General features: G+C 30.2%; 2 protein-coding genes and 1 long non-coding RNA gene across 6 annotated transcripts; all 3 read left to right on the forward strand.

The window, feature by feature from the left end:
• Positions 1-62: 62 nt before the first annotated feature.
• LOC145187636 (uncharacterized) lies at positions 63-24,654 on the forward strand. The gene is made up of 3 exons (XM_090093291.1): positions 63-138; positions 20,827-21,595; positions 22,326-24,654. The coding sequence occupies exon 3, from the start codon at positions 22,510-22,512 to the stop codon at positions 23,827-23,829; it is 1,320 nt and encodes a 439-aa protein (XP_089949417.1). The 5' UTR covers positions 63-138; positions 20,827-21,595; positions 22,326-22,509; the 3' UTR covers positions 23,830-24,654.
• LOC149886350 (uncharacterized) lies at positions 1,106-3,454 on the forward strand. 2 transcript variants are annotated; one of them, XM_090093296.1, is made up of 3 exons: positions 1,106-1,396; positions 1,494-2,201; positions 2,289-3,454. In XM_090093296.1, exons 2-3 carry the CDS (start codon positions 2,046-2,048, stop codon positions 2,478-2,480), a joined length of 348 nt encoding a protein of 115 aa, XP_089949422.1. In that variant the 5' UTR covers positions 1,106-1,396; positions 1,494-2,045; the 3' UTR covers positions 2,481-3,454. The 2 variants fall into 2 exon arrangements, with proteins under 2 accessions (XP_089949422.1, XP_089949423.1); XM_090093297.1 differs by having other exon boundaries at positions 1,106-2,201.
• Positions 16,097-19,555, forward strand: LOC149886351 (uncharacterized). Of its 3 annotated transcripts, none has more exons than XR_016454505.1 (5): positions 16,097-16,112; positions 17,407-17,463; positions 17,976-18,159; positions 18,395-18,584; positions 18,924-19,555. It is a non-coding gene; the product is annotated as an uncharacterized LOC149886351 (long non-coding RNA). The 3 variants fall into 3 exon arrangements; XR_016454506.1 differs by lacking the exon at positions 16,097-16,112 and adding an exon at positions 17,224-17,238; XR_016454504.1 differs by lacking the exon at positions 16,097-16,112 and having other exon boundaries at positions 17,348-17,463.
• Positions 24,655-26,044: the final 1,390 nt, after the last annotated feature.

Consider the following 26,044-nt stretch of genomic DNA (forward strand, 5'->3'; position numbering starts at 1 on the left):
TTCTCGTTTGCCGTAAAGTTACAAACGATGGTTAAGGTTGCAAAAAAACTCAGATCAAATTTAGGACAAAACGAATTACTGAGTTTAATTAAACAAATGAAAAAAAAGAAGAGATTTTATAAGACTCTTATAATTGAGGTAGTTACTTATATATGCATGATTGAAGTAACTAGAATAGTTAAATGTAATAAACTTTAGTTTTTCAAAAATTATGTTAATTGCTTTTTTTTATGTATTTTCACAACTTAATAATCTGAATTCCTTAAGCACCCGCTGAACTGCTGAAACTGCTGAAGCTGCTTTTTTAGTTGTTTATTAACATAATATTGTAGAGTCAGTTTTAAATAACTTTACAACATTATATTAACATAGTTTACAATAAGTTTAATACTTCCAAAATGTAGTGCAACTACTTTCAAGAAATATGCACTTTGACTTCTTGCAACTAATTTTTTAAATTTTAATGTATAGCTACACGAAAAGTAAGTTCCAAGTTGTAAACTTTTTGATATTTGAAAGTAGGCCAAGGTGCATAGGAACATGCTCTAAGACCTTGAAACAGATCCCCAGAAATTTTTTTTTGATTATCATAAAAAAACATTTCCTCATTCAAAAAATGTAAACGACAACTTTTTTCAGTGGGGGCCAGAGGAGAAATCACATATTTTAGGGGAGTGCCTAGAAATTTTGTTGTACAAGATAGGTAACTAAGAGCAATGGGGCATATTTAAATTTTTAGTATGTTAATATTGGCAAAAAATTGAAAAGGGTTTTTAGGAACCATACTCTAGTGGGGATTCTGGGGATCGTTTCGAACACCACAATATCATGCCAATGCCCTTGTATTTAGAATTTCAGAAATGTTTGTGATAGACTCATCAATTTTTCTTTTAAAGTATTTAAAAATGCTTGTTTAACATTAAAATTTACGAGCAGATATTTAATTTTTTTTACTTTCTCTTTAGATTTTTATTGAAATAAAAATAAAGTAAAGCGCCATTAATTATTAACAATTAGTAAAAGGTAGCAGTTGCTAGTTGTTAATAGTTGCATAACAACTCCTCACACACGTTATATTGACATTTGATTGATATGATCGATATATCATACCAATATTATCAATCCATATCAGAAGTTTTTATTTGAATCATTTATGTGAAGTTCCTAAACATGCAAAAAAACATGGTGATTTTGTTAAAAAGTTTTGCATTTGCTGCCTCAGGAAAAGCAAAGATTTAACACCAATAAATAATGCTAAAACAACTTATTTAAATCTAAATTAAAAGAAGAATGAATACTCAAACCTGATAACCCTGACCTTCCTACCATGCTTTGCTCGAAATGTAGAAAAAAGCTTCCAGGGACTGATCCCTTACTGTGCGGCCGTGTTATGAAGGTAATTATGACTATATTGGTGTTTAATTTACTTTAATTAAAATTTGATTACGTTACTTTAGTTATTATAGTTGCTATACATATGCTATAAAATTTAGACCTGAATACCAGAGTTATCAGAGGGAGAAAATATGAATGCTTTATTTATGAAAATGAGCATAAATCAAAAATGGAAAAAAATATTTGCTCCTACAGTTGAAAGTATCGGAAAAACTTGTTTATCAAGACGCTGAAGATGTTTAAAAATAAACCTGCAGAAAGACTAATTTTTCATGATATGCTCAAGTGCAACAAGAAAGTCCATATCCCTGTACGAAATTAGGAAGAAAAAAGAGTTTGATTCCAATTGTAAAATCAACATCCCAACAACGCAAAGAAAAGTTCTGTCCAGTTCTATCAAAGATCTAAGCAAAAATGATTTAGGGAACACCTTAGCTTCGAAAACTTTTGGTCCAAAGTAACTCAATTTCTCTTTCGGAAAGACTGAGGTTAAGAAATCTTTCTTTTCTTTAGATAAATTAAACAAACTTAAGTTAAAACTACATGCCAGGTAAATTTCTGTTGCTTAAAAATACTTTAAAAATAACTTTGTTATGAGTGTAAAGCCAATTTTTGTAATAACTTGATTATGCTTTCTAAATAATCGCAACATGATTGAAGTTGTACAATTTCTGAGAAGTGAAGCAGGACGGAAAAGTGTGGAATCTGGTTTCAATATTAAACTGATTGAGAACAACGAGATGATTAGAAAATTATTTAATGGTGATAAACTCCCATTGCTATTAGAATTAAATGAAAGCAAAGAGGTAAGTAAGCTATTACGAAAAAATATTTTTTGATAACTAGATTGCACTAATCTGTACCATTCATTTTGATTTTTTATGGATGTATAGTTGCTAGAAAAAGATACTCCTATTGAGTATTGCAGTGAAATTGAAGAGCTGGTAGCAATTTTACTTCATCACAGAAGTCAAAGAACAAGTGATATTGATATCAAATTAGGTGTAGATGGAGGGCAGGGATTGCTTAAAGTTACACTGTCAATCATCCTAAAACTAGAATTAAAAAATTTCCAGAGGAACTGACCAAATGTGACGGATATGCGTGAAAAGATTTTAAAGACTCAAGTTTCCACAAAACTATTATATTTGCCATTTTGCCTTAATTGAAAAAAACATACTGTGAGGAGGGAAGATGAAGAAAATTGTAAACATTATCTTTATGTTTTACCCGACTCAAACACGCTACATTCGAACGAGGAAAACAGCGAGTCAACCAAAAAGACACCTGGTGGACACACTTGTTGTATAACAAGAAAAATGAATAAGTCACACCATAAATGATTAAAACTGTTTCGCAAACACGACTTGAAACACAATGATATGATTTTAATTAGTAAAGTTCTAGAAAGTTCTGTAGCCACTCTGATATAAAGACTAATAAAAAGAAAACTAGTAAAACTTGTTTTAAAGAATACCATGACTCAGCAGTTGAAACTAAATTACTGAACGAGCTTGAAGAAAAAGAAATCTATTGCCTGGACGAGAATTCAAAATAACACCTGCGGACAGATAGAAAAGGAACGGTTAAGAAAATCTTTTAGATTTTATGGGGAGATTTTATTTTGATTTGCTTGAGAGAGATTTTAGTAGATTTTCTTGAGCCCTCTCTTTAGAGAGATATTTTCGGGAAAATTTTGAAGAAGTGTTTTAAAGAGAGTTTTTGAAGATGTATTAAAAAAAGAGTTATGAAAGATTTTTAAAGAGAGTTTTTAAGAGATTATATTAGAAAAGAATTTAAAAGAATTTTAAGAGATTTTGAAAGAGGATTTTATGAGAAAAGAATTGTAAGAGATTTTAAAAGAGATTATGAGAAAAGGATTTTTGAAGATTTAAAGAGAATTTATGAAAAGAATTTATGAACAATTTAAAGAGGAACTTATGAGAAGGATTTGGTAAGGAAATATATTTGAGTAACTTTCAATTTGCGTTGTTATAAGTATTAATGTATTGTTATTTGTATGAGTTAATATTAAGAGAATATATATATTGATGAGAAATAATTGAGAATATTTATTAAGAAAAATAAGTAAGAGAAGAAAAATCAATCGTAAGTATTTTTATTTTTGTTATCATTTTGAGTAAGGCAATATTATTATTATTAATATTTTTATTATTGCTTTATGCGTTAAAAAAAAAAAATTGTTATTAAAAAGTCTCATGCTCCTATCGCGCTTTTACCACATTTGCGTTACACACTGACAGTCCTACTTCACATTCTATCACTCTCTATATTTGCGCTACCATTACACTTACATAGAACCAACCACCGCAGTCACATTTAATAATCACATCCTTAACAAAAAAAATTAATAAAATCCACCGCCCTCACAATACCATAACTGGCGGTTAATTTTGGATAAGTTGAACATTTCATTCTTAGATAACACAGCATTTGAAAATTTAAAGGTTTTGCTTCAAATGGTTGGAAAACAACCTGCAACATCAAAGCATTCTTGTTCGTATTGCATGACGTCATCTCCTAACTTTCAAAAAGCTGATCATTATAATCTTACATCTTTGTGTAGATTGTACGACTAATGGATTGCTGATGGTGCAGATTTAAAAAATACAAAAAGGTCCGCAAATGTTGTTAATTCCCCTTTATTAACAGACGACAAAAACAAAAAAATATTAGAACTTGTAAATATTCCTGGTCTACATATACTGCTTGGTTTTGTAGACAATATTTAGACAATATGTACACAATAAAAGAGATTGAAAAAAATTTATTTGAAAGCAAGGAGTGTGGGTTACAGTTTGTTAACCAATGTCTAAAATAAACATCTGAAGAGTGTCTCACCAAGGGCAGTATTGTTTGGAAGGCAATGCTTGCAATAAACTGCTTAAAACCATAGACAGCTTTGAACTGTATTTTTAGGAGTCTAGTCTTGGACTTTTCGCAGCCAATACATTAAGGTACTTAGAGATTTTGAAAAAATAGTCCATGGTTGTTTTGGAAAATCATTAAGCTTTTTGTTATGTCAAAGATTTAGAGTACTTCTTCGGTATGATAAATAACTTTTAAATTTGATAAAAAAAGAAATTTTTAATATTAGTAATTAAATACTCTTTTTCAACAGTTGAATCGTAAAACTTGCATAAATTACGACGAATATTTATTAAATAAACTTGCATTTCTTTTGTACTTCTTGCATTCTATTGGCTTAGGTTACTGGACCGAAGAAACTCTCTAATCCATTAATCAGGATTTCAATCAGTTTTGGCGAATGAGAAAAGTTGGAGAGCAAAGCCTAACTATATAGAGGCGCTAAGAAACGCGGTTGTTGCTTACAGCTACAAGCACTTTCTATTTTTTAGCTTCTAGCTTTCTATTTTCAGGAATCTAGTTTGTAAAAAAATAAAATATTAAACCTCCTATGAACAAACGTTTAGAATGATTTTGAAACGTGAAATATCATAGTCTAACCATAAAGACCAAAAAAATTTTTTTTAACTGTAATAAGTGATATACATACGTACATACATACATATATACATACATACATACATACATACATACATACATACATACATACATACATACATACATACATACATACATACATACATACATACATACATACATACATACATACATACATACATACATACATACATACATACATACATACATACATACATACATACATACATACATACATACATACATACATACATACATACATACATACATACATACATACATACATACATACATACATACATACATACATACATACATACATACATACATACATACATACATACATACATACATACATACATACATACATACATACATACATACATACATACATACATACATACATACATACATACATACATACATACATACATACATACATACATACATACATACATACATACATACATACATACATACATACATACATACATACATACATACATACATACATACATACATACCTTAGAGCAAGATTAGGTTTTTTATCTTCGATTGAGTGCGATCAAGATTACAAAAAATTTGATCGACTTCGCGTTCAAAATTATTAAACAAACTAGTGAAATGTACATTCAATTCATTTAAAAATGTGATCATCAACAAACCATACTTATCTTAATGCTAAAAGTCTACATGTTTTTATGAAGAAAGGGAAGATCTTCTATTGACACTGGTCGCTTGGATTGCCAGAAGTGACCGAGCAAGCTTAGCAAGAAAAGGAAATCGACTTTTATTTTTCCTCCACCATGTCACTGGACAATCATTGCGCCCAGTTACCATATCATTCAGGTATGTCTTCACATCATCATCAAGCCAATCGTACTTGACACATCAGCATCAGCAACATTGTCGTTAATTACAGTTACTGTCATCATATTATCGAGGGATTCCCACAAGCCTGTTTATTGTATTTCTAGTGCAGACTCCGTCACTGAATGCTGAGACCTGGACTGGTTTTGGTCCTGTACCTGGTACTGGTAAAAGTTCATTGCGTAATTCACGAAGCTTTGATAAGTTGCCCGCCAGCTTTTCAGGCTGTTTGCAGTAAAGTGACTTGTACCTAGGTTCTACCAGTGTGCAAACTGCATCTGGCTGAACCTAATAAAGTATTACAGAAACTATCAAATAGTTCAAGGAATGTAAATAAATAAATATTAATATATTAGATGAGTCTGACCATGGTCGTAATGCAATTGAAGCTAAAGAAAGCTTTATGTGGAAATAGGTAATTAAAAAATAGTGCGTGATTGATAATGATAGTTAATGTTGAAAAAAGATTGATAAAACACTCAAAAAAATACTTATATACTGAGTCTCAGTATATAAATAATTATTTATGTTATCTTGTAAAAAGAAGGAAACCTTCTTTCTAAAGATGCCACAAGTCTCAGCGCCAATGAAATTCCAGAGCCTCTATTTGCAATATCACTGATGAAACCTTGCAATTTCTGGTGTACTCCATGTAGAGCTGGTATTTTTATAGATAACGTTGGATAAGTTTCACCATACAGCTCTCTGCTAGCCTGTTCAAAAGGAGTTAAAATCTTTACATAACCCTCGGCGAGTTTCCATTCGTTCGTAGTGAGATTCTCCACCTAACCAGTTAAATGCGATTTCGGCTTATTAGGGCGCTTACTCTTGCATAAGGCGTTGAATCATGTAATAGTCGGAATTTCAGCGCGTTGGTTATGAGCCCACGTTCATTTCTTTTTAATTTCCTTTGTTGTGCATACAGCAATTGAGATGATTAAATACTGTGATGGTAGTGCGAGACGATTTTTTTACATTTTGCTATCATACTAATCATGCCTTCAATTTCGGATACTGCATCATTAATTGATGATTGAAGCGTATGAGCAAAGCTAGGTAAGTCCATAAGGTTTTGGCACATGTTGAGGGCTGCTCTCATACAGCTATTCACGAAAGTTTAAACGATTGCAGAATTTTTATCAAGTATGTTTGGTTTTTGTTTAATAAAGAAAAACTGTAAAATGATATCGAATTTTTTTTATTTATTAAAGAAAAAGTAATTCGCTTTAAAATGAATATGAACATGTTATAAAAATTTTAATATTTAGTTTGAAAAAAGCTATTACAAAAAATCTTAAAGGAAAAATAAGAAGCACAAAAGTTTAAACGAATTGCAACATTCGAACAAAAAATGAAAAAAAAAGCGAAATTAATATTTGAAGTGTCCTCCTTTATTTTTATAGCAAAGATAAACTCGTTTATGCATTGATTCAACTAATTTCATGCACATCACGCGAGGTACCTTCAGCCAATATTTTCGATTGGGTTGAGATCTGGTGATATAGGGTACCAGGGCACCACAATGAACTTTTTTTTCAAAAAATATTCTTTGATTGAGTGTGCTGTATGAGCTGAAGCCCCGTCTTGTTGAAAGATGAATTGCTTGCTTCTGCCATACAAGTGTCTGATTGATGGAACTAAACAAGTTTCCAATGTGTTCTTGTAGGTGTATTGATTAACTCGGCCTTCATAAAGCTCACAGAAGTCTATACCTTTGTGAGAGAAACATCCCCAGATGCCAACCGAACCTCCGCGCCTTGTTGACGATGTTGCAAAAACCTGTCTGAATATTTCTCAGTTGCAAATCTTTTGACATAGATTCTTTCCTTGCGGTTTACAACTTGAAAGTTAGCTTCATCACTCCAAATAACTTTTTCCCACTGTTCTACAGACCAGTCCAGCCTTTCTTTGGACCACACTCGTCGTTTACGTTTATCCTTGGTTGAAAGAATAGGTTTTTTAGCAGCTATGTACGTTCCATTACCTTTGTCCGACAATGTTCGTCTCTCGAGCTGTCTGCTAACTTTTGGATTATTTTTTGACTCATTGAAGATTTGTGCTAGCTTTTTGTAGCTGAGTCTGGGGTTTTCTCTGCTCATTCTGAATATACCATTTTTGTCACGGTTCCTGAGTTTGGATGGTCTCCCAGTACGCGGCATGTCGGAGGCGTCCTTGGTAAGTTCCCAGGTTTTGATGGTTTTTCTAACGCAATATTCAGAAATGTTAAGTATTTTGCCTATTTGAACGTTTGTGTGATTTTTTGTCCGCGCCATACCAATAACTTGCCATTTGATGTCACTAGAAACTGATTTTCGACCCATTAGCACGCAATTGAAATTAATTTGAAATTCACAATATTTTAAGTTGATTTTTAATGAATTAAAAGCTGCCTGATGATGTTGTGATGAATTTTTTGATTGAAAAACTACTCAATTATTTGCTAATTAATTGATAAATTCGCTGCGAAAAAAAATTTAGTAGCGGATTTATCAATTAATTAGCAAATAATTGATCCTAAATAAAATCGTTTAAACTTTTGTGAAACCTCTTAATTTGTATCACCTACCTTTTAATGAAATTTCTGAGTAAACGGTAATGAGTCAAAACCTACTTTTTTTTATTCTATTAACAAATAACCTATTTACCAAATTGGAAAAATAATTATTTTGATATCTATTTCCGTTAGATTTTTATTCAAGAAAAACCGAAGATTAGATTTGAAAATTCTGCAATCGTTTAAACTTTCGTGAATAGTTGTATTACTAGAATTGTCTCGAAGAATGTACTGCTCTTGGTAGCGACCAATCTTCAATTGACTTTTTAAGAGATTCTAATATTGCTTCACCCGTATGTGACACAGCCACAAACGGTTTATTCTCCAGTGTACATGATCGCATTTTAAAATCAGCAGTTAAATATATCAAACAAAATGATATATAGGAATTCAGTGTGCAAGAAGACCACATGTTTGTGGAAAAGCAATAGGATGGCATGCCAACAAACTCAGTAGTAATGCGATCAAAAATTTCTCGTTTCAAATTTTTATACATAGTTAGCACAATACTGCGAGAAAACGTTGTCCTGCTCGGAATATGTTACTGAGGAACAACCAATTTCATAAGTGACTGAACACCTTGTCCTTCTTCGAAATCGTACTGCAGGTAATCGGAATCCAACATGCGCCAAATTGCTCGTCTTAATTCTTTAGTTTTTTCGTGATCCATGCTGTTTTCTAAGTCCACAGATCTGTGATACTAACTGACAGTATTTTCCAAATTCATTTTCTTCCTTTTTCATTCTTTTTGCTTCCTTTGCCTTTTTATCACACTCTGCTGATTCCTTCTTATGATCACTTCTCAGGTCAGGGAGTTGGAGGCTCTTTGATCTCTGGGGCAGTTTGATCTTTTAGCGCTACATCATCTATTTATAATTAATTCTGCGTGACGTCATAAGTTACTATCAGCATATACTTCCGGCTATTTATTTTCGTTGTTGTTTTGTCAAAAAATCGATTTTACGAATTTTAAGAAATAAAAGTTTGATTTTCACGATAGATAGAAAGTTTGATAAACATCAGAATTATTCATATATTTTTATCATTATGTTAAATATTTGTAAAAAATCAACTGCAGTCACTAGGTATTTTATCGACGTATATTTTATTGTATGATTTCGCCGTTGAATGTTATTTATCAGCGAGATACAGCCATTATTACATGATGCATACCTATAGGGGTTTCTTGATCTCTCTTACACGGGGCTGGTTGATCTGAGGATCAAGGTGTCCCATACTAAATGACACATGTATAATTTGTTGTATTTAATTACATTAGAACAACTATTGAAATGCATTCATTGCACAAACAAAAAATATTTCCATTTGCTAGATAAATAAAATTAACAATAAAAAATTAACAAGGTAAATTACTTTATCAAGATATAGTAATAATGCTCGATTTAATTTTGTTGAATTTTCGATAGACGTAAATATATATCATGCCACTGGGTTTGAAACTGTCAATACGAAAGGTCAGATATTTAAATAAGATGATTGCGAACAAGAGTAATTTTTTGTCTTTCGTTTTCCATGCTATTCTCATTGAAGAAAAAGATCGGGCTATTGAGCAGTGGTGCACGCTCGAGGTCGGGGTTCGATGTCCGTGCCTAGCAGACGCTTGGTTAACTTATTCTGAGCGTCTGTATTTGTAAATAGCTGCTAAATTTATCTCACTGTTTCTCGTTCATTTAGTTTTACGTTGTTTTTCTTCATGTTTAGGTAATTAATGCTGACATTTGATTTCCGATTTTGATTTTTCAGTTTTTGCAAAAATTTCTTAAAATTTCTGATGAAAAAGCTTGTTCACTAAACTTTAAATGTAATTCTCTTGGCAGGAATTTGAAGAAACATGTTTTTAATTATGCTTTATTGCAAACTTTTTATTGATTTTGTAAAAAACTGTATATAAGATCAAAAAGACCCCTATATGGGGCACCTTGATCCTTTGTAGGTGATGTTATAAAGTTGAGTTCTAGCTTACTAAATATTATTGATTTGAATAAAGAATTAAATATTCTTTAAAAATATTGAAAATAGTATCATTGTCTGCAAGGGTTTTCAAGTAATCAACCATAAACCATAAAAAGGATCAAAGTGCCCAAATCTCCCCTAAATAAGTCAGTTGTAGATGAAGTAGGACAAGATATTTTTTGACTGCATTTTCCAATTTTACAAAAACCAAAAATAGTATCGTTAATTTTACGCCTATCAAAATAATTCCAAATTACGCTCCTTACTCTCTCGTCCTCCTGTTTGAAGCGTTTTTATACTATTTTACAGCAACTTTTTAGCTCTCGAACTTTAGGTTCGAATTTCGAATTATATTCGATTAACTAAACACATTCGATTCGAGTTCGATTATTGAATAAACTCGAACTCGAACTCAAAACTTCGAGTTTCGCACACCTTTAGCATACATACATACCTGTGTTATAATTCAAATTACATACGCAATGGACGGCTATTCTTGAGTCATCAAAAAATGTACGCATTTTTTGATAATATAAAAATATTAAGATAATATAAAAACGATTAGTTCACAACTTTCGGACATTTGGCCGTACATTACGAAAAAACTTTTACACTGGGAAAAAAACCAAGGAAAATACGAATACTTGTCGGTAGATTGCTGTGATGATCAACCAAATCAAAACAAAGCCGTTGACAGCAATACTTTCTATTTTGTAGATCAGATTTTTTAGTTTCAAGGCAAAAAGAGGTGACATTATTTAATGTTACATTATCATGTAAACTTGAATCTTGAAAGTTAATTTAAAAGAATGACTAAAATAATTACGTTTTAGGTTTTTGAATTTTCCAATTAAGATATTTTGTTCGCATTTTAAGTTTTATGACAAAAAAAAAAAAAAAAGAATTTATGGACAGTAAGCGTCACATACGAATGTAATTTGGTTTATAACACAGGCCTCGGGTTTTATCATCAACTTAACTCAGGTCAATTTTTTATATAAACTTTATTTTGCCTGCCAAATGAACCTTACCCGATAAGTTTTACTGAAGCTCAAATTACCTTTCATTTAAAAAAGAAAAATTAAAATTTTTTAGTAAAATTTTTAATTTAATGAGTAAATTTGGTTCAGATTTTATGCGGTCATATCCAATTATACAATGTGCAGTAAAATGTATCTTGAAGTAAATAATGAGTGAAACGAAAAAAATGGAAAGTTTGATTCATTGATTCAAAATAAATTTGACAGGAAAAAACTATTAATAAATAATTTGAAAAAAAGATTTTTCGGTTGAAGACAATTGCTTTTTTCCGGAATTAAACAAGTTTCTTGTTAAAAACCGAGTGTAATTTAACAAAATATGAAACGCTGATGCTTAGTTTATGATACAAATAGGGCGGCATTGCACTGTGGTCTAGTTTTGCCTAAAAAGTGAAAAATGCTCATTTTTACTAATTTAATTGCATTATTTTGATCAAATCACAATAATTAGCAAGAAAAATTTTGAAAACAAACACACACAAAAAATGCCAACATTTTTTAACTTCTCTGAAAATGCTCATATAAAATAAATATTGCTATTTAAAAAAAACAACTAAAATTTCGCTAAAAAATGAAAAAATGTTGTTATAGACCAGTCTTGATTGAAAAAAAAAGTATTTTAAAATTATTTAAATTTTCTTATCATTTTCTCATCCAATAAATTTAAAAAAAAAAAAATAAGAACCATAGAATTCTAAACAATATATGAGAAAATCACTCTCATACTGAACTATTAAACATAGAACAGTTTTCTGAAGACAGTTTTCTGAAGACAGTTTTCTAAAGAAAGTTTTCTGAAGACTTTTGACTAATTGAAGTTTCAGTGAGAAAAATTAACATCTTTTCATCATTCATAGTTAGGATCATTTGATGGTGAGTTTCTATAATCTTTGGTCTTAAAATAATAAAGCTTTGGAAGGAGTTTTTCTATTTGCGTTTGTGTTTTCTAGGTCAACCTGGAGTTTCTTTGGCAAATTTAAATCAGATTGGTCTACAATATCGTGTAGAAGATGGCGTTTTATTTTTATCAAACTATATTTTATTGTCGATATTGTTATTACCAAATCATATTGTATTGTCGATGTAATTAACAATATGGAGTCGAATGGGAACCAAAGAGCAAATGATAACTCCGTTTTGAAATTAGTGTAACTAGATTGAGAGCGATGGATGAAGTTTCATCTGAATTTATCATGTCTTTTATTAAAATCATTTAGTCTAAATGCTGTGATTTAATAGATCTTGCAGAACAATTTCAGTACTAGTTTCTGAAAATTTGATGTTCTTAGGATAGCATCTTTTCTTTCCTTCCAGGAGCTTCCTATAAGGTGAGCAGGTGCTTCTTCTTATAAGTTGATGTAATGACTTTGATAAATCACTTTCTAAATACCACGATAAAGCCTCTGTTTTAGTCATAGTGGTTGGTTTCAAAACAACTTTTTTGTTTAAATGGAATACATGCCGAATGATCCTGGGTCTAGTTGGTGTTGTTTCATCAGAAATGATGAAGCAAGCTGCTGAAACAACACCAACTTCTCCTAATTTCATTTGAGCTGCGAAAGAGAGTTTTAAATATGAAAGAGAGTCTTAAATGAGATGTTATTCTCCTTTTTGAACACGTAGATGATTGCTCAAATTTCTTTTCTGGTCTACCAAAGTTTTTGGGGACTTTTATTCAATTTAGGCAACAGGGAAATTTACTTAACTCTAAATTGGCGTCTAGCCAGTTGGAGTTATTGGACAAGAATCTCTCATGAATGCGTTTTGATTGCTCCTATTTTTCCATGATGTGGGACTTTAATCTTCTTAAACATCAACCAGGTTAAACAGGCTTTGTTATTTCAGGCCTCAAATTTACTAGCTATTTTAAGCTTTACGATTGCTTTATCAAGAGTTTCAAAATTGGCTAGAATGTTTAGAGTTAACTCCCGAAAGAATCATAGAATTCTCTTCTGGTAGGCTGCGCCATCTGAAAAAGAAAAATGTCAAGTTATATAATCATGTGCCACAGTTTCTAGAGAGGCAATTGGAGCAACTAAATTATACCTCATTTTGTTTTTAAATGATCATATTATACATTATAAAAAGCTGGATTCTGAGAAGTGCCTGGAAAGTAGCTATATTCAAGCAAAATGTGAAGATTTGTAAAAAATACAAGTGACTTTAGTTAATGTTATCTATATTTTTAATAAGACGAGCTGTAAATATTTAAAGCCTAAACTTTGTAAAATAAGAAAACTTACGAAAAGTTTAGAAAAGAAATATGGAAAAGCATGTATAAAAAATGTTTTTTCTTAAAGAATACAAGATTCTCTTGGCAAGAAGCTGTGTTAGAGAGACTATTTTAGTGTTAAGTAGTATATATTAACAAGAAAAAAAGGGTATTGCAACAAAAAACAGCTCACAAAAATTAATTTTGATGATGTCTTATCTGTGGAGATCAAAAATCACGAAAAATCAAAAAAGCCCACGAGGAACAGAAATCCTATATTTTGATCTTTAGGGAATGTGTTGGTTTTGTTTGGAGATTTTAGATTTTTGTTTGAGCGTTTATGATGGAGTTGACCTTAGAGCTGTGTGGATGTTTTTCAGACACTTTAGACGTAAAGCTTGACGCCTTCAAAGTTTTTTTCCTAGCGTAAATCAAAATGGTAGACGTAGAAACGGAAATAAAAACATCTTGAGTTACGCTCCAGAAATCAATTGATTTCCGGCTTTAAAACAACTTTAATTTTTTTGACTTTATCTTATGTGTTCTAGCCTATTTAACGTCCTAAGTTGAAGCAGATTTTAAATGATTATAGATACTCAAATTATAGGGCCAGGGAATTTAAGGAATAAAGATAAATGATTACACTCAACAATTAGAGGTTCACGAATAAAGAAGTGTCTTCTTTATTCGTGAACCTTTAATTGTTTCTACAAAATAAATGTTACGCTTCCTCAATTCGACTATCAAACTATTCAAACATCATTGAAGTTGTGTTTATCAGGCAGTGAAGAAGTCGAATTGAGTACTACATCTGCACTCACACCTAAACTTGTATCAGAAATGCTTTTTAACTTCCCTTGATAAATATCAAAGTCATAAAAAAAGCCTGAAATGCCACTATGACCCCAAAGCTTGAACCCCCACTTATGTGGCTTTTTAGGCAAGTACTGACGCAGTCGGGGCTTCTCTTTAAAAGGAACCATTATCTCATCAACAGCGTGAAACTCTTCTGGTGAAACTCTCAGAAAGTTTTAGCGAAGCTCTTTCATCCATGTTCGTAACTTCCATATGCGGTCATTTGCTTTTTCTTCCTCGGCTACTTCTAAATTGTTTACAAAATGAATATTTCCCAATATGATCTTCGACTTGGGAGCCTTACCAAACCCATCCTGAGAAATACACCAATAAACTTCTCAATATCCTTTCTTAGTATGCTTTTTTCTGTAACTTTTGATTGCAAAGTATAAATATTGTTTTGCTCTGTGGTGTTGTTTAGCATCTCATCACTTACAAACAATTTAAAATGTTGAAAGGGTGTTTTTTCCATATCTGGTGTTGGTATCATTCCAGGCTCCTTGAAGTTTACGTCATCTAGGGGTTCAAAGTTCTTACTTCTCCATATGTAAGTAGTTGGTGTAGTATTATTTTTGTTAATAGGTGTCTCAGCATTCTCAACTGGTCTTGATGCTATACATGCTAACGGCTCATCACTTTTTCAATATTAGTATTGGCTTCATCATTTCCCAAATCAAACTCATTGTCACTTTCATTACTCTCCCCAAAATCACTTTCTCCATCAAATACATAGTTTAAAACATCAGAGACAGTTATCTTTTTATTTTTATTCATCTAAACAAATATACAATAAAAATTTTTTTCTATATTTGTTTAAATGAATAAAAATAAAAACTTGAACTTTTTTGAAAAAGCTTTCATACTTAAACGGCCATTGTATCAAATTTGATACATACAAATGCACATTTGATAACCAAAAAGCATGAAATAGTTTATAAAGTTTTCCTGCACCTTGATTCTAATAAAAAAAGTAAAAAACAGCACAAAAATTTATAAAAGCAATATGAAATAGAAGTAAAAACAACACTTGGTAAACACCACGTGAATCACTCCTCGCAAATGCCGTTTTCAAATGTTTACAAACTGAAAAATCTACCTGGATGAAAAGTACTAATTGTACAAAATCGAAAACTCACTTCTCACATTTGTAACAATGGGTGTTTTCAGATAAAAACAAGCTTTCATTTAAAAAATTCAGTGGTTTAAAATTTGTGTATCAGATCTGATACCTGGGGTCATTAAGGGTTAAGAAAATCAAGTTAGTTAATTTAAAATTAATTTAATAAAAATATTAAAATTAAAATTATAACTAAATTAATTCAAAACAAAATGAAAGCTAATCTTGTTTGAAATTGAGCATTAAAAAAAGCTATTAAAAAATTTGTGTTATTTCATTGTCAGAAACAACTCTGCCATACCTTTTTTTACACCTCCTAAAATCAGAGTTTTGTTGAACTGCTGAGTTTCTTCCTAAAGCCTACTGAAGCCAATCTTACGTTTCTTTTACTACTTTGACTTTTTGACCTAATCATCTTGCTTTTTTGTGCACCTAAGATATACTTAGACACTGGCCTTCTGTTCTCGAAATGTTGATTAACTTCCCAGTAAACACGCTTTAGTTGGTCCAACTGACGGGCCAGTATTGGCTACAGTTGGCTAACTGTTGGCATTTCTTGCCAACCATTAACCGACTGTATACCGCGTGTTTTTGAATCGTAAGTTTCCCGTAAGTTTGTAAATGTACATTATAAATATATTCACTTAGACCATGCGACTAATTATCAAAATTATTCAAATAGATTCATTCAATGATTAAAACTATTCAATAGAGTTAGTTTAGTTTGAAGCTTTTTATCATTTTTTTTTCTTTCAAACGCTTTTTCTACCCTTTAATTAAACTTTTAAACTCAAACTCTCGTACACCTCTTAATATAACCGTTACGCTGGAAAGTAGAAATATTTTACATTTATCCATTAGTGACACATTCAGATATAATTTTTGACATTGGTTGAGTTTTTAATTTATTTTTATGATGACACCATTGTTGTATTTGTATAAGATATTTTAGCTCTATTTTAACTATTATCAAAAGTTTAAATACAGCTAAAATGTATATGTGCGTGTATAGTAGTATGTTTATGTGTGTATTTCTGTATGTATATGTATGTTTGTATGTATCTATATATATATATATATATATATATATATATATATATATATATATATATATATATATATATATATATATATATATATATATATATATATATATATACACACACACACAGAGTGTCTGCCAGATCAGGGGAATTCAGGGAAAAGTCAGGGAAATCAGATATCTGCAAAAAATCTAGGATAATCAAGGAAATTAGGTTGAATTTTAAAAAAATCAGGGAGAAATCAGGGAAAATGGCTCTTCATCAAACTTACATAACTTAAATAAGTTGTACATAGTACATGTAATATAAAAGTTTATTTGGCAGATAGTTTTATGAACTTCACTTGCATCAAGCGAATCTTGAATCTTCACTTGCAAAAATGTAAACAATTATACAACCCATATTAAATGTATCAATACTTGATACATTTAGTGTGGGTTGTATTATTGTTTACATTTTTGCAGTTGAAGAGCATTTTTCTAAACGAATCTAGGTCAATTTTTGTGAAGTTGAATTTGGGTAACTTTAAATTAAATCAAGGAAAACAGGTAGAAGATCAGGAAAGTATCAGGGAAAAGTCAGAGAAATCCACCTAAAAATATTGGCAGACATCCCTATGTATTTTGTATATATTGCATATAATATATGCCATATACAATATTGACATAATATGTGCAGTATATAAATAAATGGTATATGCAATTGTATATACAATATGACATATACATTTCATATTAAGCATATATAACATTTATATTATATTATATATATATATATATATATATATATATATATATATATATATATATATATATATATATATTCATATAATGCATATAATTATAGCATTTTATTAAAAGGGACTTCGACTTCTGAAAACTATGAGAAAACTGTTCAAAATTTTGGGGATCAGGAAAGTAAGGTTTTGGATAAACTATTTGTTTTTTTGTTTTTTTTTGTTTGTTTTACTACTTGTTATACATTGTGTATGTGTTACGCATACATACATTGATTATGATGCTGACATATTGACAAAGGAAAACTATTTATATTTTTTGTAAAAAAAATTAATTTGTGTTTTAATATAAGTCATAAATGGATGAAGGCTTTAAAAAAATACATATTTCATGTTACAAAAATACACATTTCTACTTTTTTATGCAGATAAAGGTTTTAAATAACGCTCTTTTCCATGGCCTTAATAACACAGCACAAAAATGTGCTAGAATACCATTTTTACAGCAATCAATTCACCTACAGGGATAAATAACATAAATGTTTAAAATTTTAACTCCAAATATTTGAGTTCCATAACACCTTTATCCATGTATGTCTTCAATTTAAAAACTAGATTGTGTTTTTGAAACCAGTTTTCCAATAAGATTCAAATGCAATCAAATATTATTTAATTATTTATGTATGTTTATAGAGAAGTTAGCAGCTTTGGAGTTAAGATTAACAGAACTGGAGCAAAAAAATAATTTTTTAGAAGTTCAAAGTTTTTTGGATAATGAAGATATTGTTGTTCCCCTGGCCTTCCAATGGAAAGTAAGGAAGATTTGGAGAGGCTTAACCTTATGATACAGATGAAATCTGAGATGGCTCTCTATAAAGTTTGAAATTATTTTTTGTATTATAATGTTTCTAGCAGTCTTCAGGTTGCGTTTAAACTAGTAACTATTATTTTATAAGATCAAAGATAAGTTTTTTTATAAGTCTTATAATTGTAATTTATCAAAGGTAATTTAATAATACCTTAGTTATATTATACCGCATTACATTTTCATTTACCTTTGAAAAAATAGTTTAAATAAAAAAGTTGTAATATGTAGCATTATTTGTTTTTAGGTCGAATATCTGCGTTCTATTGGCGGTAAAGTTGAACGTCCAAAATACATATGATGTGTGTTGGGAGCCATGTTTTCCAAAAATTTTAGCGTTTTATGTAATCTAAACGGATCTTCAAGTAAGATGATAGCTACTGGAATGGGCAAGGTTAAGTTGCGATGTTATCATTTTGTGTTAAAGTGCTTACTATGTAAGTATTACTAGTTATGTAAATTTTTAGTCTATTAAAGTCAACTGTATTTTTATATTTACAAAAATATGTTTACAACACTAAGAAAGAATATAATATGTTAGTACTTATGACAATTACCAGTGTTGTCATTAGTTGTAAATTTGTAAGATATTATATTCTCCCTTGGTGACTTGAACTTATTATCATATGCACATATTTTTAAAACTGCTAACCAGTTAATGTAATTCTTGATTTGCAAAGTATACATATAAGAGCTTAAAAATAACTTAAAAATAATTTATATTTAAACAAAAAATAAATTGAGTTTTTAAATTTATTTTCATTTTATTCTTTTAGCAGCAGTAAGAATTCAGTATCTTAATTCCAAGGATAAAGATATTTACCCGATGGTTTCAAGATGGTTTCAGGGCGCAAATGATCAAGGAGATGGGCGAATAAATAGACAGACGAAAAGCAAGGTTATAAAAAATCAGTTGCAGTTAATCAATGAAAAGAATATTTAGTTATTATTTTCTTTTGAAAATTTATAAAAGCTTATTTTTCTTGATTTTATTTATAAATCTAATTTTTCTTAATTATTATTAATAATTATCTAATAAATCGCCAGGTTTTTAAATATTAGCGTTTTACAATATTATTTTTAATTAAAGTTGCCAATATTAGTTTCAAACCTTTAATAATATTAACTACAATAATAGAATATTTTTAGTTCTTTATTTGTAAATATTTTTCTTTAACGGTCTGGAAATAAAAGTGTAAAAAATTTGTTCTTTTTTTTGTATTCAACTAAGTTATCAATAAATAATACAATATTTTGTGTCGACAGTAATACTGTTTGGTAAAGTCTGATATACAAACAATCACTATTAGATAGAAAATTAAATATGAAAAAGCAAAGTTATACTTTGTTATTAAGCAATATTCAAAACATGATTTATAACTTTTGCACTTTCAATTTAAGCGCAAAAGTGAATTTAAGAAATCGCGAAAAAAAAATCATATAGTTGGGCCGGTAATGGTACCAACTGTTAGCCAACTGTTTTATTACTGTTGGGCCGTTAATGGCAAACAATTGTTTAAAAACAGTTGGCTAAGTGTTGGTAAAAGCGTTACGTTTTTTTCACGGTACCAACTAAATAGCCGACTGTTGGCCCAACTGTAGCTAATAGTTGGTTATTAGGATCGGGCCAACTACTTACCAACTGTTCGATGTTTACTGGGTTATTTGCTTTTTTATGTTAACATGGTGGCGCTGTAAACAAATTTGAGTTAGCTTTCGTGTCTTTCTTTGAATTGTTGCAACACTTAACACAAATGAGTAGGATTCACTAGCGTTGTTGTTAACCTTTGAAGAAAGGCTATGGAACAATTTTTGATTGATTTCTCACTGATGTGTACCGTATATTAACGCATTGATTTTAGGGATATGATAACAAATTTATAACCTATCTTTCGTTTCTAAAGCCTTAACCACAGATATAAATGCTCTTTTTCATTTTAGCTTTTGTTCGTAACTGCACCACATATTGTCATGTTACCACTCAATTTTGAACTAGATTCATATTGCGAATCATGTTATTCGTCTTCATTTGATAGCTCGAGTATAAAATTAAGCTTTTAGATCAAAATCAAATGGTTATATAAGTGATGCTGGTGCAAATGTTAATTATTTTTTGAGCAACTTTTCAAAGCCATAAAAGTCAAAAAAGCTGGAAGATTCTCCTAAAACATTTAAACGTTTTACCCACTATTGACGAAACACTAATAAAAGCTCATTAATGTTTTCGTATTCAACTTTGCATTCCCCTACAATGTAATTTTTCAACAGAATTCAACTGAAATTTTCACAGGGCAGTGGCAAGTTCAAGTCATATGCACATTACTTTAGGCACATCAGTTTAGGCACATCAGTTTAGGCGCAGTACGAGAACAATATTTTAGGATTATATCCATAACGATGCAAAATTTAATTAATTGCACAAAATAAAAAAAAATAAAGACTGTAAAAAATTCTACCATTTTTTTTTTTACAAAACTTTTTAACAATTTTTTTTTACTTAATTTCTTTGCAGACAATGCTTGGGCCAAATAAATTAGTTTTTTCAATTTTTTGTTTCCCAAATGAAGCCTAGAATATTTACAAACAAATTTTAAAAATTAAACTCATTTCAAAATTTCTTTTTCTGCATTTAACAGTTTTCAAAAAGTGGTTTCCAATTAACTTCATAATATTTCTTAGATAAGTCGAAGATAGATTATCCATCAACTTTGAAGCTAAGCGACGGTTCCTACGCTGTTCACTATCCGTTGTAAGTGACTTAAGTTCAGAGCAAAGCCGGCATAGTTACCTCGTAACCAGTTTGGTTTGAATAACAAAGTTCAAATAAGTAGTTATACAGTGTGTACATTATACTTTTTGTACAACTGAATGATGCTTTCCGAATGCAGTAACTTCATTTTTACTATGTTTGTTATCATAACATTTTTGTTATAAACCACCGACAGCAACCGACAGACTCAATTTTAATTGTTCAAAAGTAGTTTAATTTTTTTAATCTTAGTTATTATTTGTAATAAAAAGAAAAAGTCAACTAATAAAAAAGTTGTAAATGAGGCGGATGATAAGTTATAAGATTAATATTGAGTTTAACAATGCTGTGAATGGATTCGAACATTCTGATAAACCTGTAGCTACAGCCATGTTCTGCAGCTAGTCAAATGATTTTGATGTGAGTAGCATTAAAAATAGCGAGCGCATCAAGAAGATTATTTTTAGCATTACACGTCATCTTTAAATAAAGTTACTAAAGTAGCAACATGGATGGTATTAGTTGTAACAAGATAAATTTATTCATAAAAGATGAAATTGATGAAAGCAAAAACATTCTCTTTAACAGTAGATAGTAAAATGAAAGCTCGCTAATTGCATCTGGAAAAGTTGATTATATCAGGTTATTAAAAGAGCAGCTTTTCCAGTAAATGATTGTGAAACCAAGTGACAAATTCCAGTCTCATTATGTTACAAAATGTGATTATTAAGGGGAACAACTTAAAAGTTAACAAAAGATCCATTTCACTGGTAGTGAACCATTCTGACCAATTTATTTCGTACAAACAATCGTCATCTATATCACAGTTTTGGAAATCCTTAAATGGACTTTTTTTGTACATTTCGCCTAGGCCCATTTTGTGCAATCTTTGAATTGCAATCAGCCCACAGTGGGCCAGGTGGTGGACAAAACCTCAAAAATGAAGTTTTATTATTTCAAAAATCATATTATAAAACATAATCGCAATACTCTACTGACTAGTTAAAACATTTGTTTGAGTTTAATAGTATCTTTCAAAACCACAAAAATCAATTGCGGTTCCATGTATAATAATTTTATTTATTTTTTTAAAAAAGCGCGAGTTTTTTTTATTTTTGTGTATATCTTTTGTTAACAGTAACTTTAAAAAAAATACGTGTATGCGCAATAAGTTTATTTATTTTAACTATTAAATTGTATAGCTTTATGAAAAAAATAAATAGAAAAAATCATTGTTTATAAAACATTTGTAAACTGGCTTTATTATAACAAGGTAAGTTTATAACATTTAATACTTTTATTTCGTACAAAAAGTGTCAGATAAGTTAGGGAACCTACGAGAATCTATATCGAGTGCTTGAGCTAGTAAATGCTACATGTCTATAACCTATTAGAACTGTATACATCGCCCATTATTTCCCATTTTGAGTTTATTTGATACTTTAAAAATACGAGTTTCAAATCGTATTATTCGCTTGAAATCGAAATACTTATTTGAAACGTCATGTTTTTTATTCAACCAAACAATAACAGATGTTATTTTTCTCCAATACAATTCAATGCACATTGTACTGTTTGAATAATACTTTTTTGTTTTTTACTTTAGTTATAATATGAAAATTGGTGAGATTCACACACTTATAAGACAAAACAAGCTACTTCCTAATGATAAATCATTTTTTTCATCAGTATTAACTCTCCTATCTTCAGTAGATATTACACTAAACGATTGTGAGTGTAAAAACTTTATAAAAGTATATCGTAAAAAGTGGATAGCTGCAAATAATGATACAAATTACTTTGAAAAAAGCAATGAAAAATGGTTAGCTCAAGATTTTCAGTTTACGTACATTACGCTAAATTCTACAGTTAATGACGTTGGAAGACCTTGTTGCTCTTTTAAAAACTCATGCAACAAAACAAAAAAGAGAAAGCTTAACAATGTTATTAACAGTTTATCTGGCTCTGAATTACTTCATGCAACAAAATTAAAATTTAGAAATGAGTTTAAGTACGAGACTGCTAGAAAAATTGCCGAAATTTCAGATGAAAAACCAGTTAAAAATCTTATGAAGTACACACCGGATGAAGGTCTAGCATTGGTTGTTGATGGTGGTTTATCAAAATCAACATACCAGCTTTTACGAAATGGCGCAGAAGAAAAAGGCTGCCACATTTATCCTTTATATAATGATATACGGTTTTCAAAATCTAAATGTTATCCCAAAAACGTTTATGTAGATGAGTATGCCGTAAACATACCGCTAAAAGACCTTCTTATGCACACTCTTGAAAGACTGTGTGACGTACAAGCTCCTGTACTAATAACAATGTTAGAAGAACTAACTAAACTGACATTTAGATGCAAAGCTGGGTTTGATGGTGCTACAGGGCAAAGCGTTTACAAGCAGGTTAGCCATAATGAAAACATTGAACGAAATCTAAAAACTGAAGAGTGCTTATTTATGACTTGCATAGTACCATTAGAACTCAGCGGATTTTATAATAATAAAAACGTAGTAGTGTGGAGAAACGAAAAGCCGTCATCAACTGCATATTGTCGACCCGTTAGATTTTCTTTTCAAAAGGAAACTAAGAATGTTGTGGAAGAAGAAAAAAAAACTATTGATTCCGAAATTGAGAACTGTGATGTTATTAACATTACTTTTGCTGGGAAAGAATTAGCTGTAAAATTTTTTATTGAGCTGACCATGGTAGATGGTAAAGTTCAAACAATTTTATCAACTATGTCAAACTCGACACAGTGTTGTCCAGTTTGTGGCTTATCTCCAAAAAACATGAATAACTTGGAGAAAGTTATGAATTTAGACACCAATAATTTAGAGTTTAAATATGGTTTATCTAGTTTACACGCTTGGATAAACTTTTTTGAACTAATACTTCATGTTGGATATAAAAAGGAAACCGGATAATGGCAGGCTAGAGCCGTAGCTGATAAATTAGCGGTAGAGCAAGTAAAGTGCCGAATTCAGACCGATTTTATGAACCAATTAGGATTGGTTGTGGATTTTCCAAAAAGTGGAGGTTCGGGTAAGTCAAATTTTGTATTATATAAAATATATATTATATATCCATATAATATATTAAATATAAGATATAATTTTCTAATTTTTAAGGTACTAGTAACGACGGAAATACTTCCCGCAGAGCTTTTGCCAACTATAAATTAACCGCCGAGATATTAAAAGTTGATGAAACTCTTATATATTATTTTTATATTATTTTAGTCACTTTGTCATCAGGATATGAAATAGATACTATAAAGTTTAAAGTTTTTTGCATAACCGCTCTAAAACTTTATATATCCAATTATTCATGGTACTATATGTCACAATCTGTCCACAAAATTTTGGTTCATGGTCATGCTATAATTGAAAGACAATTTCTACCAATCGGAATAATGTCTGAAGATGCCCTTGAGGCGCGAAATAAATGCTTCAAGAACTTTCGGGAACATTTTAGCAGAAAGACTTCAAGAAAAGATACAAACCAAGATTTGATTAATAGGCTTCTTGTATCCAGTGATCCCGTTATAACATCTCTTAGAAAACTAAAGTTAAATAACAATCAATGTTTGCATAAATTTCCCAGTGAAGTTCTAGAGTTGTTGAAAGAATCAGCTTCGTAATTGAATGATTTGTAATATATAAATTAGTACAAGCTTTGTTTTCTTTTTCCTACAAGTAGCCTTTTTTCTATATAGTATAAAAAAACTTAAAATAATGTTATTCAGAATTTGGGGGTAATAGATTTAAAAATTAAAAAATGTAATTCTTTAGACTAGAATTTTACTAATTACTACCATAATTAATCTATAGAATTTATAATTCATCATAAAATATAATTAAAACCTCATAAGCATTTTATGAGAACTCAAATATAAAAAATTACAAACCCGCGTTTTTTAAAGTTTTTTCTATTATTTTCAGTATATTCAATAATTTAACTAAAATTTACAGTAAAAGCGAATATTTTTTATTATAATGTGTTTATTTAGACATTTAAAGGACTTTAGTAGAAAAAAATTATCAAAATAATTTTGTCCACCATAAGTCTAATATCCGGCCCACTGTGCAGCCTTCGGTGCACGTAGAGTTTGGCATACCAAAGAGATTTTCTCAAAGGAAAAGTTTTCGATTGCTATTTTCAGGGCTTTCATTTTTTGCGCGTTTCAGAGAGCGGTTTTACTTAATTTTTTATCTTAAGAAAGACTGTATTTTATTGGGAGATTTTTCTTTAAAGTTTTATCTTCAGTTAAAAGCCTCTTTCGTGTATCCGTCAGTTATGCCGTTTTCAGTTTCATTTTCCTCCTTTTTTTGGGTTCAGTGAAATCTGATTTATGTTTTTTTGGACATCAGAATCTTAGGTGTATATAATGTTAAACTATAAGAGATTGGTAGTGATTATCGCAAAAAAAGGCATATAGAATGCGATCTCTGATTGTTAATGGTATTGGTTGACTTTCATGTTAATGGTATTGGTTGATTCTAATTGAATTCCAGACATATCTTTTTATTTGTCAAAACTTTATTAAGAGATTTTAGCGTCTTTGGGATATATGCAGAGGAAACAATCGAAACTTAACAAAATCTCCTTTTTTGGTGCTTCATTTCAAATTATTTCTATCCGATTTCTTGGTTCAACTATTTTTCATTGAATTAGAAAAAAGGATGTTTTATCAAAAATACCGCATAGGCCAAATAGATAATAATTTTTGATTTCTTTTTTATTCCTTGAAAATTAAAAGCAGAAACAGAGCACTAACTGATCCTTATCTTGAAATAGTTCAGAGTAGAGAACTTATCTTGAAATATTGCAGATTGAAGAGCTTATAGGTTTTTAGAAACAATTCAACTTTGATAATTTAATTTTTTGCTCTTTCGTCGTGGACGAGACACGTGCTAGAACTAATTACCAAGTAGCTAGCTGTTCTTCTGTTTAACATTGTAACTTTGTTTTCATTCTCCAAAAGATGGCGCCGGTACTTGGCCTGTTTTATTCAACTCTAGCTTATAATCGACCCCGGTCTCCCCAAATGAACTTAACATTTGGCAGACTTCATTCTGTAAAACGCATTGCAAAATGTTAGGAATTTTAAAAATTGTTTGAAAAATTTGAAGGCTTTTG

Source organism: Hydra viridissima, unplaced genomic scaffold, assembly GCF_058129835.1.
Source record: "Hydra viridissima isolate aposymbiotic clone 2 unplaced genomic scaffold, HvirCarnegie_v1 scaffold_7, whole genome shotgun sequence".
NCBI classification, from domain to species: domain Eukaryota; kingdom Metazoa; phylum Cnidaria; class Hydrozoa; order Anthoathecata; family Hydridae; genus Hydra; species Hydra viridissima.